We start from the raw sequence: 18,614 nt of genomic DNA on the forward strand, positions 1-18,614 counted from the left end.
CCTGTCTACTTTTTCTGTTTAATTACATATCACAGATTAATGCTTCTACTTTTGGTAAATAATTTTTAGTAATAATTCAATACCTGTTATTAAAAAAAACTTTGTTATTAAAAGTAAATAACTTCCATGTGGACCCCCAGCAATAATTTTAAAGCCCGCACTCTTTTCATTGCATGGATTTTGTCCTATCTTCCAAAAAGATTTCTGGGCTTAAGACCTCTGTCCCTAACAAAGATATACGGAGAGCCGCAAATCCTCAACAAAGATAATTTTCTAGAAGTAAACATTTAAGATTCCACTGTGTTAAATGTATTCTTATTTTAGTCTAGAGTATATACACTGAAACCAAGCTTCTGCTTTAAGGTAATCCGGAATCATGGGGCTCTATATGGCTGGCCTAAAGGACTTAATGGGTCTTTCTAAATATAACTGTTCAGTATTAGAGATGGGAAATCTTTGGTCATATATTTAAACTAATCTAATCTGTGAGTCAGATACCAAAATGTAGTACCATCATTTATCCTGATGACTTTTTAAAAAGACACTCTATTCATTTCTTTAGTGGCAAAAAAGGAATCAAAGATTTTAGAGCTGAAAAGTATCATACTTTAAAGTCCCTAAATAAATAGATCTCTTCATAACATGAGTTAAAAAATACTCATTATAATGTAAAGTATCCTCTAGGTGGCAGGTTTGTAACTTTCACCCCTTTCTGCTTCTTTATGATCTTCTACTTACAAGAATAGGAATGTGGCTTTTATAATCAGAAAAACGTAAAGTCAAAAAAAGGGAAGAAAAGACCATTTCAACCCTCTTGTTCTACAAATAAGAACACGGAAATCCTATGATGTCACAACACCTGACCAGTCGTCAACGAACTAGTTAGTGGCAGAACCAGGATGGATCACTTTATCACACCAGGGAAGGGAGTGATCCCAAGGAAACTGCTTTCTCTCTGTCTTTGAGATACAGTAACATTTAGGGACTCAGAGAAGAGTCAGTAAAGGAGAATAGGAGTTTATAATTTAACTGGGGAGAAAGACTGAGTTAATAAAGTGGTAAGTAGTTCAAAGTAATATGATTTATACAAGTAGTAAGGATTATGAAGTTTCAGGCAGGCATACTCACTGAGGATGTGGGTGACTTACCGTGCTTCCCCGAAAGTAAGACCCAGCTGGACAATCAGCTCTAATGCATCTTTTGGAGCAAAAATTAATTTAAAACCGAGTCTTATTTTATTATAATATGATATGATATGATATGATAACGAGTCTTATATTAATGTTTGCTCCAAAAGACGCATTAGAGCTGACTGTTTGCCTGGGTCTTATTTTCGGGGAAGCACAGCAGGATTTCATCACATCAAATGTGGCAAGGATACCGGTAGGTGGGGCATAAATAAGTGAGGAGGAGTAGAAATAAAGTACAAAAGGGCTGGAGGGTATACAAAGGACAACCTGACTATTGTGGCTTGAGTGGTGAGGGAAACATTTTTTAAATCTTTAATGGGCTTTAAAAAGCTGGGCTAACAAGTTTGGATTCTACGGTTTTGGTATCAAGAAGCCTTTAGAAACGTGCTTGTCCTGAATTTGCTCAGGCCACCTAACCTCTTGCTTGATATGAGCTCCTCAGTCTTCATTGCCTCTGCAAGGTCCAAGAAGTCCTTCAGAGAGGACCGATCCCCACCCCCTCCCAAGTGTTCTCTGACCACTCAGGCTCACAGTGCTTTCTCTGTTGATTTCCAAGCATTAGCGTCCGTTTATTCAAGTAATACTAAACTATTCACATGGTAGCTTTTTTTTTTTGGCAGATATATATATTTTTATTACTTTCAGGTGTATAAAACAATGTAATCGTTAGACATTTATACCCCTCACAAAGTGATAAACCCTTTCCCCCAATCTATTACCCCTCTGACATCGTATATAGCTGTTATAATTCTATATGACTCTATTCCTTATGCTGTATTCCATATCCCGTGACTATATATATATATATATATATATATATATTAAATTATAGTTGACATTCAGCATTATTCAGCTTCAGGTGTACAGCACAGTGGTCAGGCATACTCATATGATATCTTTTTATGGTAGGGACCATGTCTCGTATTTCTTTCTGCCACTCATTGCATCTAGTGCAGTGCTATACAAGTTGCAAGAGATCAATAAGCATTTGAAGAGTGACTCAGAACTGGAGAACTCAGGCAGAACTCAGGGAGATTCATGCTGATAGAGTTCAAAGACACTGAACCCTGGGGAATGAGCTGAAGAGTACCCATGGGCCAAGTTAAGGAACACCAAGTTACAGAGGGCAAAAGCTATTCTCTTCTAATTAGAAGTTTTCTCTTTTCATTACGTCAAAGAAAATCTCAGCTCGTGCTAATATGTCTTTGCAATCTCCCTTTGAGCAGGAGCATTTCTTATAATAATTTCTTATAATTTCTTATTGGGCAGGAGCAGAACCTTTATAGTCAACAACAGTACCTGGCCTCAGTTCGGTAATAGTACTTTAGTTACAGTCACCATCAGCATTGATGAGTAGAGCTGGAGTAAGTCTCTCCAGGTGTAGGGTCCTGTGATTCCACGTCAAAAACGAAATGAAATTCTTTACTACCCATTTGTCAGGCTCATTTTCCTGGCTTGCTTCCTTGTCAAAGCTGTCGCTCTATCCTTAGGGATAAGAAACTTTGGGGTCTTCTCTGAACTCACCTCTCAGTCCGCCCACTCCCTTTTCATCCCTATACATTATATATAACTATGTTATACATTATACATAATATGTTCTATATACTGACTCAGCTCTGTGGATTCCTTTCTTTGAAACAATTTCCAACTTGAACCTTGCTTTTTATTCTCCCTCTCTTCAAGTCTATTAATTTCTCTAAATCTGGGTGTCTCACCTCTATTTAGCAGCCTATAAAATAACTATAGCAAAAACTCCTTTAAATACCAAATATTGGTTCAGAAATAGAACCAGGTCCAACCAAGACCAGAGTAAAGTTCTGTGTAAACTGCTTGGAGAATTTTGTCTGAGCTGACATAGATCTGACATCCTGATGGGATGGTAAATGTATCTGTGGTTTCGCGGTGGTCTAAAGATGAAATGCCTTTTGAGAAACTGGTTTCAAAAAACAGCAAGGGGAAGGATGATTAACAGGGGTCTTGGAAAAATCAAGCAGAACGTATTTTTACCAATAATTCAGAGATTATAAACTTTCAAGTTCATAATGGCTCAGGTTACCATGTATTGTGAGTTTTATGAAGAACTTCAAATCCTATCGAGAAACACAAATTTTAAAAAATGAGAGAACATTATATTTGAAAATCATGTGTAGTATGCTGGTTCAATAAATTTAATATTTTGGTAACTAACGATTAACATTACTAGTATACGAGTATACTAATTTTATCCATTTGTATGCTTTAAATGTTCATTTCAGTTTGGGAGATATCACCCTTATCAAAGCCCTTAGTGCCAGTACCTCCCGATAACAAAACCGGACAAGGCATCAAAACATACCTACAGACCAACATCTCTTATGAATACAGATGCAGAAACCTTCACCAAAATACTAACAAACTGAATCCAGCAACATATAAAAAGAATTATACACCATGACCAAGTAGGATTTTTCTCAGGAATATAAGGTTGGTTTCACATCTGAAAATAAATTAATGTAATACTCCATGTTAATAAAGGATAAAAACCATGCTATCTCAATAGATCAGAAAAGGCATTTGACAAAATCCAACATCATTCCATGATTAAAAATTCTCAATAAACTAAGAATGGAAGGTAAATTCTTCCACATGACAAAGGGCATCTGAAAAACCCACAACTAACATATCTAATGGTGAAAGGCTGATGCTTTCCTGCTAAGATAGAGAACAAGATAAGGATGACCACTCTTGCCACTTCTATTAGCGTTAGGTTGTAGTTAGGACAAGTAGGCAAGAAAAAGCAGTCAGATTGGAAAGGAAGAAAACCATCTTTATTTGCAGATTGTATGATCTTATATGTAGAAAATCCTAAGGAATCCACTAAAAAAAACTATTAGAACTAAGAAACGAGTTTAGTCAAGTTGCAAGACACAAGATTAATATACAAAAAGCAGTTATATTTATATACACCAGCAATGAATATTCTGAAAATGAAATTGAAAAAAACCATTTCATTTAAAGTAGCGTGAAGAGAATGAAGCACTTAGATCTAAATTTAATAAACGTGCAAATTTGTACCCTAAAAACTAAAAATACTTTTGAAAAAAACTGAAGACCGAAATAAATGGAAAAAAATCAGACTTTTTAAATAAATTGGAAGACTTAATATTATTAAGATGGTGACATTCTCTCAAATTGATCTATAAAGAGAAAACAATTCCTATCAAAATGCTGGCTGGCTTCTTTGTAGAAACTGACAAGCTGATCTTAAAATTCATGTGGAAATTCAAAAGAGTCTAAATAGCCAAAACCACCTTGAAAAATAACAAAGTTGGAGGACTCACATTTCCTGATTTCAAAACTTACTGTAAAGCTACAATAATCAACCCCGGTACTGGCATAAGGATGGACATACAGATCATGGACTAGAATTGAGAGTCCAGACAGCAACCCATACATTTATGGTCAACTGATTTTTGACAAGGGTGTCAATAACCATTCAATGGGAGGAAATAACAGTCTTTTCAATAAATAGTGCTGTAACAACTGCATGTCCATAATACAAAAGAATGAAGTTTGATGTCTATATTACACCATATACAAAGATTAACTCTAGATGAATCAGAGACCTAAAGAGCTAAAACTACAAAAATTTTAGAAGAAAACATACGAGTAAATCTTTATGACCAAGAAACAAGAGAAAGAATAAATTGATTAATGAAAGTTTAAATCTTCTGTGCCACAAATGTTACTACCATCAAGAAAATGAAAAGAACCCTTGGAATGAGAGAAACTACCTGCAAATCATATATCTATCTGATAAGGTACTGTATCCAAAATATACAAAGAGTTCTTAGAACTCAACAATAAAGACAAATAAACCAATTCAAAGATGGGCACAGGATTTGAACAGACATTTCTCTAAAGAGGCCAATAGCACATGAAAAAGATACACTAGCCACCAGAAAAATGCAAATCAAAACCACAATATGAAAGCACTTCACACCCACTAGGATGGCTATAATCGAAATACAGACAATGACAAGTTCTGGTGAAGATGTGGAAAGACTGGAACCTTCATATACTTTGCTGGTGGAATTGTAAAATAGTGCAGCTGTAGTGGAAAACAATTTAGCAGTTCCTCAAAATATTAGATATAGAGTTATCACATGATCCAACAACTCTACTCCTTGGTATATACCCAAAAGAAGTGAAAACATATGTCTACACAAAAACTTTGTATGAATGTTCATAGCAATATTATTCATAGTAGCCAAAAAGTGGAAATAATTCAAATATCCATCAACTGATCAACAAAATATCCATACAATGAAATATTATTTGGCCACAAAAAGGAAGAAATACTTATATATTCTGTACAACATGGATGAATCTTGAAAACATGTTAAGTGAACAGGCTAGTTACAAAAGACCACATGTTGTATGATTCTATTTATATGAAACGTCCATAATAGGCAACCCTACAGAAACAGAAAGGGCATCATTGCCTATGGCTAGGAGGAAGTGGGTGGGGGTAATGAGGAGAGACTGGTAATGAGTATAGGGTTTCTTTTGGGCTAATGAAAATGTTCTGAAATTAGTTTGTGATGACAGTTGCACAACCCTCTTGAATTGTGTATTTTAAATGGATGAATTGTATGGTATATAAATTATATCTCAGTAAAGCCGTTGAAAAGAATCCTTACTATGTGAGGATTAGTATGTTAAGGAAGTATATGTCCACTTAGGTCTATGCATTTAATTCTTTTCTCTTAGAAATTATATTAGTAATACACTCTTTTAAAATTATAATTTTATCGTTTTGATAATTTATCCACACATGTGCTTGACTATAAGAAGCAGGAGATTTCCAGATATGGACATGAGACATCTTTAAACATTTTGCTAGTCACCTTTTCTGGACCATGCACAACTGGACATGCGTTACTTCACACTAAAAAAAATGTCTTGCCCTAAGTGTGACTTTTTTTCAGGCTTAGGGTCAGTGATAATAATCTGAGTGGCTAAACCAGGTTATTTTCAGTTTTAGACAGTATAGCCAGGTACTCACAGACCCGTGAAAAAAATAAAAATGAGGAGTTCTCTAAGAATCAATAGAATCTAACAGATGTGAAACCAAAGACAGTAGTTATGTATGGAATGTACTCCAATAACTACATCTCCCCTATAGTCTAAATTATCCCCATCTCCACAGCAGCAAGGACTGCCAGCACTTTTTATTTAGTTGTCACATCCCTCATTTATAAGGTGTCTTTTACTCATAACTCCCAGAGGAAGCAAGTGGATTACAATTGGCTTAAGTCACTTGAGTGACTTTTCATTTTAAGCTTGTTAATGACTTCACAACTGCATAAATGTTAGAAAGTAATTTCAGTGAGTTTAAATCACATCAGTTTTTCCTCAAAACTTGGGGCTCTATATGTAGAGCTTCTCCATCCATCCAATCAAGTGGTGTGTCTTAATGATTCAAATCCCTTGAGTCCTTACACTCCATTCATTGTTTAATTCCTTCATATATACAGCAAATCCTTTTAATATATGTAGGCCAGTGATATAACCTTGAAAGATAAACTTTCCTTACAACATTTCTAAATAATGCTATAAACACCATAAACACATCTCAAAGAGTACTGGTGAAGCAGTGGAAAGAGACAAGCTTTGGAACCATACAGAACCTGAGTTCAAATCCAAGCTCAATTACAAGTGACTGAAACTCTATGGGTCTTGATTTCCTGTCTGTAACAGATAAATTAATATTCTGTTGAGACCTTTTGAAGATTTAAAGTAACATATAAAAAGAATTTAGTATAAGGCCTGTCATAAGATACTGAATAAATGGTAGCTCCTATTTCACTGACTTTAGCATTTGTTGCATCTGTTCAGCTGTTCAAAAAATAGATCTGAAGTAAACTCCTTTGTGGTTTTCTGAAAACCAGTTCAATACTGTAGCTCAGGTTGTTTCTTATGTGTTTAAGACTAATTTTGGGGGTAAAATAATTTTTTATAAAGTGACCTGCCATACCCTTGTCTATCCAGTCCAAGTCTAAGTAATAATCTACTACTGACAGATAGTTTGGGGAAATCGGATAGTAAAGCCATCTATATTTGCAAGTTATTCCCAATTACTCCCCAAGTAGCCTAATTCTAAAATTCAGTTATTTAGAACCACTCAAATAGCATCCCTAGTTACATATCCACGTTTCCAAGTTTATCTTTACTTTAAAGACCTGTTTTTCGATGATTCTGAAAGATTTTGTAGCACTATATATGAGAAAGAATTTGACTTTCCAAGGCGTTAATTTGTATCCAATAGCCATAGGGAAAAACTTGCTATAAAAAAACTCTAAGTGACTAAATTTAGTTAGAATTAAATGAACTGGCTGATTTGAAATATTTGTCATATAAACAAAAATATTTATATAAGTGTGTCCACGCATTTCACATTTTCTATGGGTTTAACCTTTAGAAACTGACTTCATATTTTTCCTCTGCCTCTTTACAAAAGAAATTAAGTTATTTGTGATGAGGGCTACTTATTAGCAGAGGCAATAAAAAGGACTCAATTATTTAAAATATACAGATAATAAATGTTACTTAATAACCTTGAAAAGGTACCATATAAGGTCTGCAAAGACAAGTAATAACAATTTCAGGAAGTATACCTTCATTATCTATCTGTGTGGCATTCAAAGGCAGGATGACAAAAGCTATTGCACAAACCATTTATAAAAAGTTCAACTTGGTTATTTCAGCTTCAATTTCCTTCCCTAAAAGATGAGAGAAATTTTCTGATACCACAGAAACTATCACAGAGGAGAGTTAAGTCTCCTGAATGGTCACTTTCTCAATGAAGCCTACGCTGACTACCCTATTTATCCTTTAGCAACTGTACCCCTTCTCAACCCCTCTTCCTACGCTCACTACTCCCACCATGGCTCTTAATATTTTCTAATTAGTTGTAATGTTTGTTTTCATTCTACCTCCACCCCCGACACACAGGACAGGGAGTGTTACGTTGCACTCTGATGTAGCCTGAATGCCAACAGTGTCCAACAAACGGCAGATGCTCAATAATTACCAATGACTGAAATGTCTGAATGAGTATATGTAACAGATTAGAGCAACAATCTTACACTTAAAAGGTTAATCCTCCAGATGAGATTGAGAACAGTTCTGAACAACAGTTAAACATCCCACCACTTTACTTAGCTCACATTTCCCTTAGAGACCCTACCTGCCTGAGTGCGTTCCTATGGCCACCACTGTGCCACTTGGATGAAAATCTGCACAGTGTCCTGGTTCCTAGAAGAGAGACAGACAGCTGTTGGGGAGTACATGAGAAAAGTCTCCCTAGATCTATGGGAATAGTAGCAAAAACATTTGAAAATAACCTGTTTCATATAAATATGGAATTACAATCAACTTCACTGTAGCCAATGGGAAATACCACATGGATATGAGAGGAAAAAGAATTTCAGAGCAGGAAGGGATATGCTGGCAGAGTGGTGAGGGGAAAGGACCACCAGTGTGCGGCTAGGCAGTGGAATAATAATGAGGATAATAACAACGAACATCTGTACAGTCATCCGGAGTCTGCAAAGAATGTGGACACACCTTTTGGGCTAGAAAAGGTGAATGTCTGGGTGGGGTAGGGAGAAAACACAGTAAGAGACCAACTCAAAAAGAAGACAGTTGAGTCTGTTAGTGAGCAGCACTGACTGAATCCCACTGCAGCACCACCAGACGCCCAAACATTTCCATAACAATTAATGCTCCACGAAAATGTGACGTTTTTTGATTTTTCCAACTGAAACTGACAGAAAAATTGAGCTTTGGCACTGCTTAATTTGCTTCTTCAAAATGGTTCACACTATACTTTGTGACTAAACACCCTCTCTGCCCTTTACTGAACACTTTGTTTTAACCAATCCTGAGTCCTTTTTCCTTCGCTAGTTCCCAACTGCTAGTCTGGGGAGTTGCTGTGGGGGAGATTATAATTACATTTTGCTTTACTCACATCGACGAGCCTGGTCCATTCCAGCCTGTGTTCCACTGAGTTCCACATGCACACCTGTCTGTCCTGAGCACAAGTCAAGAGCAAATCTTTGAAGGGATGTGTGGCAAGACCCCAAAGTTCATCTGTATGACCCTGAAAATGAAATACACCTATCGTTGTAAGAAAAAAAGGGTGTCATCAAAAACACTCAGTTAATGGTTAAAATCATACAGCTTACCTGTACTTCTATTTGGAAGCCATCATTAAATGTTCCCCGTAAAATAAAGTTTCGTGATGTGCCTACTAAAAATTGATCTGCTTTTCCTTCTGCTACAGCTCTGATGGTTCCATACTGATCAGGGACCTAAAAAAATAAATTTGTAATGTCACCATCCACATACTAACGTACATTAATTACTACCCGAAGACTGCATTTATAGCTGAAAGCAATTATGGGGTAATAAATGCCAGAATTCCAAATTCGAAAGTAATATGGTAATCTTATGCTAATAGTAACTCATTTATTCAGACAATTACATTTTATTTCACAGAAGTTATATTATTATCAACACTCTTTGCTTCAGTCATTTTAAATTTATATTTTATATGATTTCAAGAGGTAAGGGTTAGGAGTAAAGAGGAGTAAGTTCTATTGGATTACATGAAGAATATGGTCTGGTTTTAGTTATTTTATTTTGGTAAGTCATTTGGCCTAAGACAAATGTCTTTATGTGTTATATAATGATAATTATAATACATGCCCTACCTACTCTTCATTGTTATAAGGATCATTGTGCTAAGGATCAAAATATAAGCAACAGTACATGTGAGATTTCTCTGTAAACTAAAAGGCAATATATTGTAAAGTGTTATAACTCATTAACCCGACTCGTTGGGAGATCAATCTCATTTAATACACTACATGGTATAGTCTCAGTGAATATTATATAAGACAATAAGCCCAAAGAATGACTTTTTCTGAAATGTAATTCTTTCCTTTTTATGAAGTGGGATCCAAAATTACTCGTAAAAGCACAAAGAACTGAATTCTAAAAGTAATCCAAAATTTATGTTAGAAATGGAAGACAGGATGAACTAGATAGTATAGCTTTGACTACAAAGGGTATGAGTTATCTGTGAAGAAGAGAAATAGTATGAACTCAAGGCTGAGATAAAGCAATTCTTTTTTATCTATCTTCTTAGAAATAAAACCCAAGAGCAGTACTATGAGGATACTCTTTTTTTAGAGAAGATTTTGTTTGGAAAGCATGTTATGTATAGAAAATACTAAGCATAAGTTCAAAATTTAAGTCACCAAAAAAACAGAAGCTATATTAAACTCTGAAATTTGCCCTTTCTTTGGGAATTATTGATCTAAAGTACTATTCTTAACCATTTCACTTCCTGACGCTTCAATTCAATTACCACACTTTCACTGAGCACATAATACCTGTCAGGTTTTATGGATACTCTTGGTCCACACCATGAAGCAGACACATGCATAGATAATTAGTGATTACCATTAAGTCCACTGTTGAAAAGATTATTTTTAAGTTTTAAAAATTAAACTGGTTATTTTATATACCTTGGAATAGGATATTGTATTTGATGAATGTTTGAATTTTAAGTTTGCATGGTTATGTTTTGGATCACTAAAACTCATCTCAGATATAAACAAGCAAGTTAATTATTTTGTCCAATCTTTTTTTTTTAATTCTTTCAAATTATTTTGTTTAATGAATGCTTTTTTTTCCCCCTAGGAAATGAAATGACAAGGATGTGCACCAATTTCCCAGAAAAGTGTACGTTATCTTAATGTGGGACAAGACATGAGTTTAGAGGATTTACTATTTAAAAATTTTTATTTCCATCCTTACCTCAATCTCTCTTTCAGGATTCAGATCATGATCCCACAGAATTATTTTTCTGTCTTTTCCTCCTCCAGTTAATAACATCCCATTTCTCAACTGACAAAGTGTGAACACACTGCCATCATGAGCTTTGATTTGTTTGCTGATCTGATAAACACCTAATATAATGAGGAAAAAATAAAAATACTAGTGACAACATTTTCCATCAGATTTCAGTAGATTTCTGGGAGAAAAATTTAGAACTAAAGATGATCCTTCACGTATGATGGTGTTATGTCCTGATAAACCCACTGTCAGTTGAAAATATTGAAGGTTGAAAGACATTTAATATCCCTAACCTACCGAACATCGTAGCTTAGCCTAGCCGCTTTCTACTGAAGCGTATCGCTTCTGTACCACCGTCAAGTTGAAAAACTGTAAGTCTAACCATAGTAAGCTGGGGACCATAATCAAAAGTTCCTATGATGTAACAATCAAAAACCTATTTTCAACAAGGCAGATAGTGAAGTTTAATATAATCTTTTGCGTTTATGTCCATATTTAGTTACTCTGAAAATGTTTCAAAATATAGCCTTACAAAAAGGTAAGCTAAAGTAGTGATAATTCCATAGACAACAGAGGGTACTCAGAACTTTACTGTCTCTTATAATCATCTTATATAGTAGTTAGGGTAGTATTTTTTTTTTTTTAGAGCTGAGGAAACAGAGGTATAGCAATAGCTTTACCAATCCACATAGTTAGTAACAAAGCTGTGACTAGGATTCAAGTCTCTTCACTCAGTGTTCCCTTAAGTTCAAAAACGCCTTCATCTCCTGCTGAGGTTAACAGTCATAATATTTAACATTTAGCAACCACTGGTAACCTGCCCTGCCAAGGAGTACTCCCTTTATTTGCTCAGATACCAGGGTCTGGGAAAGGCACTGGGGCAGAAGTGGGCACTAGAGGCTCGGAGCAGTGGCTTTTGACCAACCAGAGAAGTACTTCAAAAACTGGTAAAGCTGTACCAATGTTATGGCTGAATGACAGCCCAACTTTCTGGTATGATTATAGCACTTTACATCTACCCAGGGAGGGACAAGGCAGGTACTCCAAAAATATTTTAAGTCAAGTCCATTTGGAGTTTAAAACACACACACACACACACACACACACACACACACACACACACACAATCTCTGTCTGTCTGTCTCTCTGTCTCTCTCTCACTCTCTCTCTGTCTCTCTCAGATCCTCTTTTTTAAAGGTGATAAGATTTTAACACTGAAGCATTTTGTTTTGGTAATCACGATGCCTTACTCAGAAATGCTTTTTATCTGACTAGTGAGGCTGGCAGAGTAAGGCTTTAGCAGAATTAGTTACCAGGTTAAAAATGGGAAGATAGAGCCTTGTTTAAATATGGCCAAAGTAAGTCAATAAACAAACCTTAGATCCTTTGGAAAAATTTTAAAAATTACAAATTTAAAAATTTCCTAAAATAGTTCACCAACTGACAAATGTATAAATGAAATATTATTCCATACTATGGCATATTCTTCAACCATAAAAAGGAATGAAGTACTGACACATGCTACTACATGGATGAACCTTGAAAACATCAAGGTTCAAGTTTAAAAAGCCTGCCACAAAACAACACTTACTATATGATTCCATTTATATGAAATGTCCAAAATAGGGACATCCATAGAGACCAAAAGTAGACAAATGGTTGTTAGGGGTTGAGGGGAGGGAGGCATGGGAAGCACTGGCAGTTGCTAATGGGCACAGTGTTTCTTGTGGGGCGATGAAATGTTCTGAAGTTAAACAGCAGTGATGGTTACACAACTCTGGGAGTGTATTTAAAAAAACCACTGAATTGTACATTTTAAAAGGGTGAATTTTATGGTATATAAATTACATCTCAATAAAGCTGTTATTAAGATTGATTAAGAGTGTTCATTTTTACTCATCTTTCTATTTGAGCTGCCATGGTATTTTAAAAATTTGTAGGGCTTTGGTATCCTAAAAAAAATTATGCTACAGCAGACTAATTACTCAGTGTGAGGGTGCTTGTATACAAATACTTAATAGATGGGTATATCTGGCAGAGAGGAAGGAAAGGGTTTGCCTGATGTGGAGAAGAGCTTGCCCGATTCAGCAGAGCTGAAAGCAGAACTCCAACAAACTTGCTTTATTAAGGTCAACTGCTTCTGCTCACATCAACATTCATCACTTAAAAATACTTTAAACATTGAGCAATACAATTATGTCCAGTAGGACAGCCAGCCAATTATCTATCATGGCTCTGCTGTGACCAAGACAGAAAGGACACATGAGAGATGTGAATTTTCTGAGAATATTGTTGGCATTATTTGAGCATTAAAAAAAAAACACCCAAAAAGCAAAGGGCTTATTTTCTCATGCATGGTTAAATTAGGAGTCGTCTGAAAGTACCATGGCACCATGTAAGAAATCACAAAAAGCAGAGCTGTGGAGGTTCATAAATCTCCACCAGAATGTAGGAAAATGAAATCCAGTTCTTCTATTTTTAACTCAGATTCCATACTTTTAAACATGACAAAAACCTTGTTAAACACTTAAGATCTTCCTGGAATGATGGGAGATTAGAAAATAGAGAATAAAACTGAAGAATAAAGGCTTCATCAACAATAAAAACTCTATACAGTGATCAATTCTGTGAGATTCCCACTCTCCACCCTCTATCCCAGGAAAGCTATTTCCTAAGGAGGATCTAATATTTAGCTAAAACATTTCTGTGCTTCAAATTTAAACAAACTAACAAAGCTTCCTTTAGATAGTATTTACCTATTAAATAAATTTATAGTCCAAGATTTCTTTCTCATGGGCCTGTATTTCTAACATTCCAATTTAAGCCAAATGTTTGAAATACTTGCCAAGAAAAATAATTATCCTTGAATTTAAAAACCTATTGTACATCCAGGTATAATCACCACCACCACTATTCAAGCTTAATTGCAAATTCCCCCTTTCTTCTGATCTCTAACAGAAACAAAGTTTCCATAAAAAGCAAGTTTACCTTGACTGCCAAATAAAGATCTAGTTTGGAGGGCTTTGTGTGCCTATTTAACTATAGAATCCAAATACCAGGGAGACTTTGAAATTCATGTTATATAGCCTTAGCAACTGGGCAAATGGGCTCATGTTTGGAGAGCAGGTAAAATGGTGGTATTTCTTAGTCCCTTTAAAGGAACTTAGATTAAAAATAATCAACATTTTAATGGTGTTCTAGATACAATCAACTTCCTTTCCTCACTTAAAAATTGTGAATTATTTCATGTAAGAAATATTTTGTATTTCATATATGCAGGAAACAAATACCCTGTACCCCAGAAAAAAAACAGGCAATACTGAAACAACCTAAGTGGTCCACTGACAGAGAAATGAATGAAGAAAATGTAGTGGGTGTGTGGGTGTGTGTGTGTGGGTGTGTGTGTGTGTGTGTGTGTGTGTGTGTGTGAAAAAAGAGTAAATTCTGCCATTTGCAACAACATGGAAGGTCCTTGAGGACATCACACTAAGTGAAATAGGTTAGAGAAAGATAAACACTGTATGATCTTACTTATACGTTCATTTAAAAAAAAATGAACAGAACAGACTGGTAGTTGTCAGAGGTGGGAGTGGTGAAAAGGGGTGAAGGTGATAAAAAGGCATGTAACTTCCAGTTACAAGATAAATAAGTTCTGGGGATGCAATGCACAGCATGTTGATTACAGTTAACAATACTCTATTATATATTTGAAAGTTGCTAAGAGAATAGATCTTAAAAGTTCTCATCACCAGGTGGCCGGTTAGCTCAGTTGGTTAGAGCGCGGTGCTCTTAACAACAAGGTTGGTGGTTTGATCTCCGCATGGGCCAACTGTGAGCTGCACCCTCCTTAAAAAAATAAATTAGAACAACAACAACAAAAAAAACCTCTGTTTAAAAAAAAAGTTCTCATCACAAGAAAAAAAACTGTGAGGTGATGGATATTAACTAAATTTACTGTGGTAATCATTTTGCAATATATATCAAATCATATCATACACCTTAAATTATACATTGTTATATGTCAGTTATGGCTCAAAAAACTGGAAAAAAAGAAAGAAAAATACTAATCACTTTGAAGATTCCTGTTAGCTTACATTTAGGGGATGGAAGCAAGAAGAAAAATATACAGGAGCACTTATGAGGCATAAAATACAGTTGGCTTGTCTCCTACTTACTATAGTAAAAGGTTTACCTACGAAATTATGCTTTTGCCATCCAAAAATGTCACTTTATCAGACATGATACCACGGTATACTCAAATTGTAGCTCAGACTGCCGCGGGTACAGAAATCTTATAGTAGGGATATGCAAACAGGTTCAATCTGTTTAAAGTTTGGGCAAGAATTTAAAAATGGAAACTGAGCATCTGCTCTGATCTGGGCTTAACACTTATTTCACTGTACTCACCAAATCCTTCCCAGCCATACTTACAGAACGGAAAACCCCAAATAGAAAGGAAGAAACAAAATTCTTAGCAAGTTTGCCTGTAATGGGGTCAGTCATGTAGCAGAGCACAACACAGGCCATTTCATGTGCCCAGTTTACAAGATTAGATTTCCTGTTTCCTGTGTGTGTACATGCAGATTTTCTTTGCACAAGTTTTTCAGACAAAAGCCAAAATAAAAAACAGCCTCTGAACCTTTCGCTGCCTCTGCCACCGCAACACACATTAAGCCAATTGAAGGGTACATTTATACTCAAACTCTACTCATGCCAACAATTTAAGTCACAATTTTGATGTACAATGCTGTTTTCTGGCATTTCTGATACTGAACAAATGTGCCCAGAAAAAAGAAAAGAGAGATAAGTGGGAAAGGTAGTTGATAAACACTATTGTTCTAAATTTCTTTTTTTCTTAAGAATCCTCATCCCACTGCCATCCTTCTCATATGTGAAGTTTGAACCTAAAGTGAAGGAAAGAGGCTAAGAATGCATGGCCAGTGACTGGGTCAGTAATGATACAATTTAAGGATTATTTTGTTAACTTCTAAATATATCTAATTCAATTCAACTACAAAACTTAGGAATTCAGGTGAATGGATATGGAAAACATTAACGTAGTGAGTGTGTCTCCTAAAAGAATACAGTATAAAAATCATCACAATCATAAGACATCTACAACGCTATACTCAAATTCTACCTTTCAGTGAAAACAGTGCTTTAATCAGTACCACCTGACTACTACACTGACACTCAAAGGTAGGATTAAAGTCATTTCCTTAATAAATGTTTAACAAATAATTTTCAAAAGCTAGTACCAATGCCAGACATTGTGTTAGTCCTGGGAAAGTTTATCAGGGAAGAGAGACATGTAAATTTGGTCTTTCCTTCTGAGCATGGGAACAAGGGTTCCCTTATTCATTAAGTCACATGAGATTTCCAAGGCCCGATGCAGAGACTCCAGAGAGACAGGGTAGGGGATGTTCCTTTCTCTCTCTCTCCCCCTTCCTCCCCACCCCATCTTGTTAACTTGTTCTGTTTTTCTTTTTTAATACCTCATTTCTGTCATCCTTGCAGGCTCTTTTCTAGTCATCTAACTGTGGGATAAAGGATTCTTGGCCTCACAGCTCTTCTCTCTTCCATGGTGAGCTCAACTAGGTTTAAGGATTCAGAAAATCTGTATCTTTTATCCCTACATAAATTTTCAATGGCTTAGTATACATTAAACTGTTAAGAGGAATTACAAAACACTACTATTTTTTTAAATCATATTTCCTTCAAATTGGCTAGCTATCACTTGTTTCTGTTACCACTTTCACATGACAAATTTATTCACACTACCCTGAATGCCCCACATTCATAGCCATCTTTCTGCCTTTGCTTGCACTGTTTCCCTAAACTGGGACCAAGGTTCCCTATCTTTTGTAGTCCTGTACATACATTATGGCTTACCTTAAATACCATTTCTTCTGTGAAGGCTTCAAACACTCAGAAGATCAGAATGATTTTTCTCTTAATCTTTATGCTGTTTAAATTAACATATATCTATAGCATCTCTTTCTAATTATTTTGTATTAACCTCCTAGAAAGTTGTGTAGAGCCAAATGTAGGTTACCTATGCTTAATAAATAACTGGGCAAGTAATTTAATTAAAAAAAATCATTATGAAGAACTTTAAAACGATTAGGTATGTTAGTAGCTCTCATAGTGTTTTACTGCAGTTCTGTCTCCCGGTCTGGGTAAGAGACGGGACCGCAATACCAGTATGTGCAAATTAGAAAGGAATGACTCGAACAGGAGAATACTGTACCTTTGGGTCCTTTTCCAGGTGTGGGTTCTACAGTAGTTTTGCTCCATATAAGTGTGACTCCACCTGAGTCTCCAGTAAGAACATCCCCATTCCCCAAAAATGCTAAACACTGCACAAATTTTGGTTTTTCATATTTCTACAAAGAAACAATGAGAAGTTTTAGCTTTCCTTTGGCATGATGACTTTATGCTTACTCAACAATTAAAAAAATTAAGGTTTTACAATGAACTTGTAACAGTCTGATCCTTACCCCAAAAATTCCCTGTTTTCTTGTTAGTGAATTGCCACTCCAGGTCCAGAAAAAAATATGAGATTTACCACATGTTATTATGATATTTGCATCGGTTGGATGGAACTCCACAGCCAAAACAACTTCATTTGTTGTCTGTGGAAAAAGAAACAAAGCTTTAAATGAATGTATATCCTTATCTCCATCAAGTACCAATTATGGCTACTGATAATCAAACACAGGATAAAATTTTTAGAAAATGCTTTTTCTTCCAAGACCTATTTTCTTGAAAAATTTTAATAACTTTTTATAATAATGATTATACTTGATGTCTTTATACTGTTATATGTTTTATGCTATTTATATATAATAACTCTGCACTAGAAAGACATTTTAGATTATTTTAGTTTCTTGCACAGTCAGGGAAAAGTACATTAAAACTATCACATGCAAGAGCAAAGTACATTTGTCTTAAAGGTACTGCCATTTTGACTTTAAAAAAGTCTTAGCTTTATTTTTACTATTATTATTGACCACTCATTCATTTAAGAAAATATTACTGATTTAGAGATTCAGCCTCAGGCTAAAGCCTTAAAAAGTAGATACAAAATGGTCATTACTGATTCATATAGAAATAAAAACAAAGAGCTTTTATGCTAGTTCCTCAAAAAAACTTAGAAAAGACAGAAGTTTAAGACTAGAGTGAAAAAAAAGGAGGAAAACAGGCATGAGAGTCACAAAGGAATTACAAGTAGTCTTTTCACTGAAATTACTGAAGTGATGATGTTTTTAAAAACAGTGTGTTTCAATATGTTCAGTAAATAATTTAATTCTTACTAAATTGGTATTTTAGTAAAAGCACCTACTTAAACTTAGTAGTGAGGTGAAATCTACATGCTTGTAAAGCCATTTATTGTTAGCTGGTGTTCACCTGCAGGGTGATCTTCAATGGTTTTTAACTTAGCGAAGAACTTCATATGTATGGAATTATTTCCATACTGCAAACCAACATGGTAATCTTACGAACAAAGTGAGT

General features: G+C 35.3%; 1 protein-coding gene across 5 annotated transcripts in view; it reads right to left on the minus strand.

Annotated features, from left to right (window-relative positions):
• The window catches only part of EML4 (EMAP like 4), a 140,029-nt gene that overhangs the window by 19,712 nt on the left and 101,703 nt on the right, over nucleotides 1–18,614 (minus strand). For all 5 annotated transcript variants that reach the window (XM_033124698.1, XM_033124700.1, XM_033124699.1 and 2 more), the window contains 6 exons: nucleotides 17,600–17,734; nucleotides 17,350–17,485; nucleotides 11,061–11,212; nucleotides 9,422–9,547; nucleotides 9,205–9,336; nucleotides 8,422–8,489 (listed from right to left, as the gene is read on the minus strand). In XM_033124698.1, coding sequence (XP_032980589.1) covers nucleotides 8,422–8,489; nucleotides 9,205–9,336; nucleotides 9,422–9,547; nucleotides 11,061–11,212; nucleotides 17,350–17,485; nucleotides 17,600–17,734 — 749 coding nt within the window. The remainder of the gene's footprint in view (nucleotides 1–8,421; nucleotides 8,490–9,204; nucleotides 9,337–9,421; nucleotides 9,548–11,060; nucleotides 11,213–17,349; nucleotides 17,486–17,599; nucleotides 17,735–18,614) is intronic.

This window comes from Rhinolophus ferrumequinum, chromosome 13 (genome assembly GCF_004115265.2).
Source record: "Rhinolophus ferrumequinum isolate MPI-CBG mRhiFer1 chromosome 13, mRhiFer1_v1.p, whole genome shotgun sequence".
NCBI lineage: Eukaryota > Metazoa > Chordata > Mammalia > Chiroptera > Rhinolophidae > Rhinolophus > Rhinolophus ferrumequinum.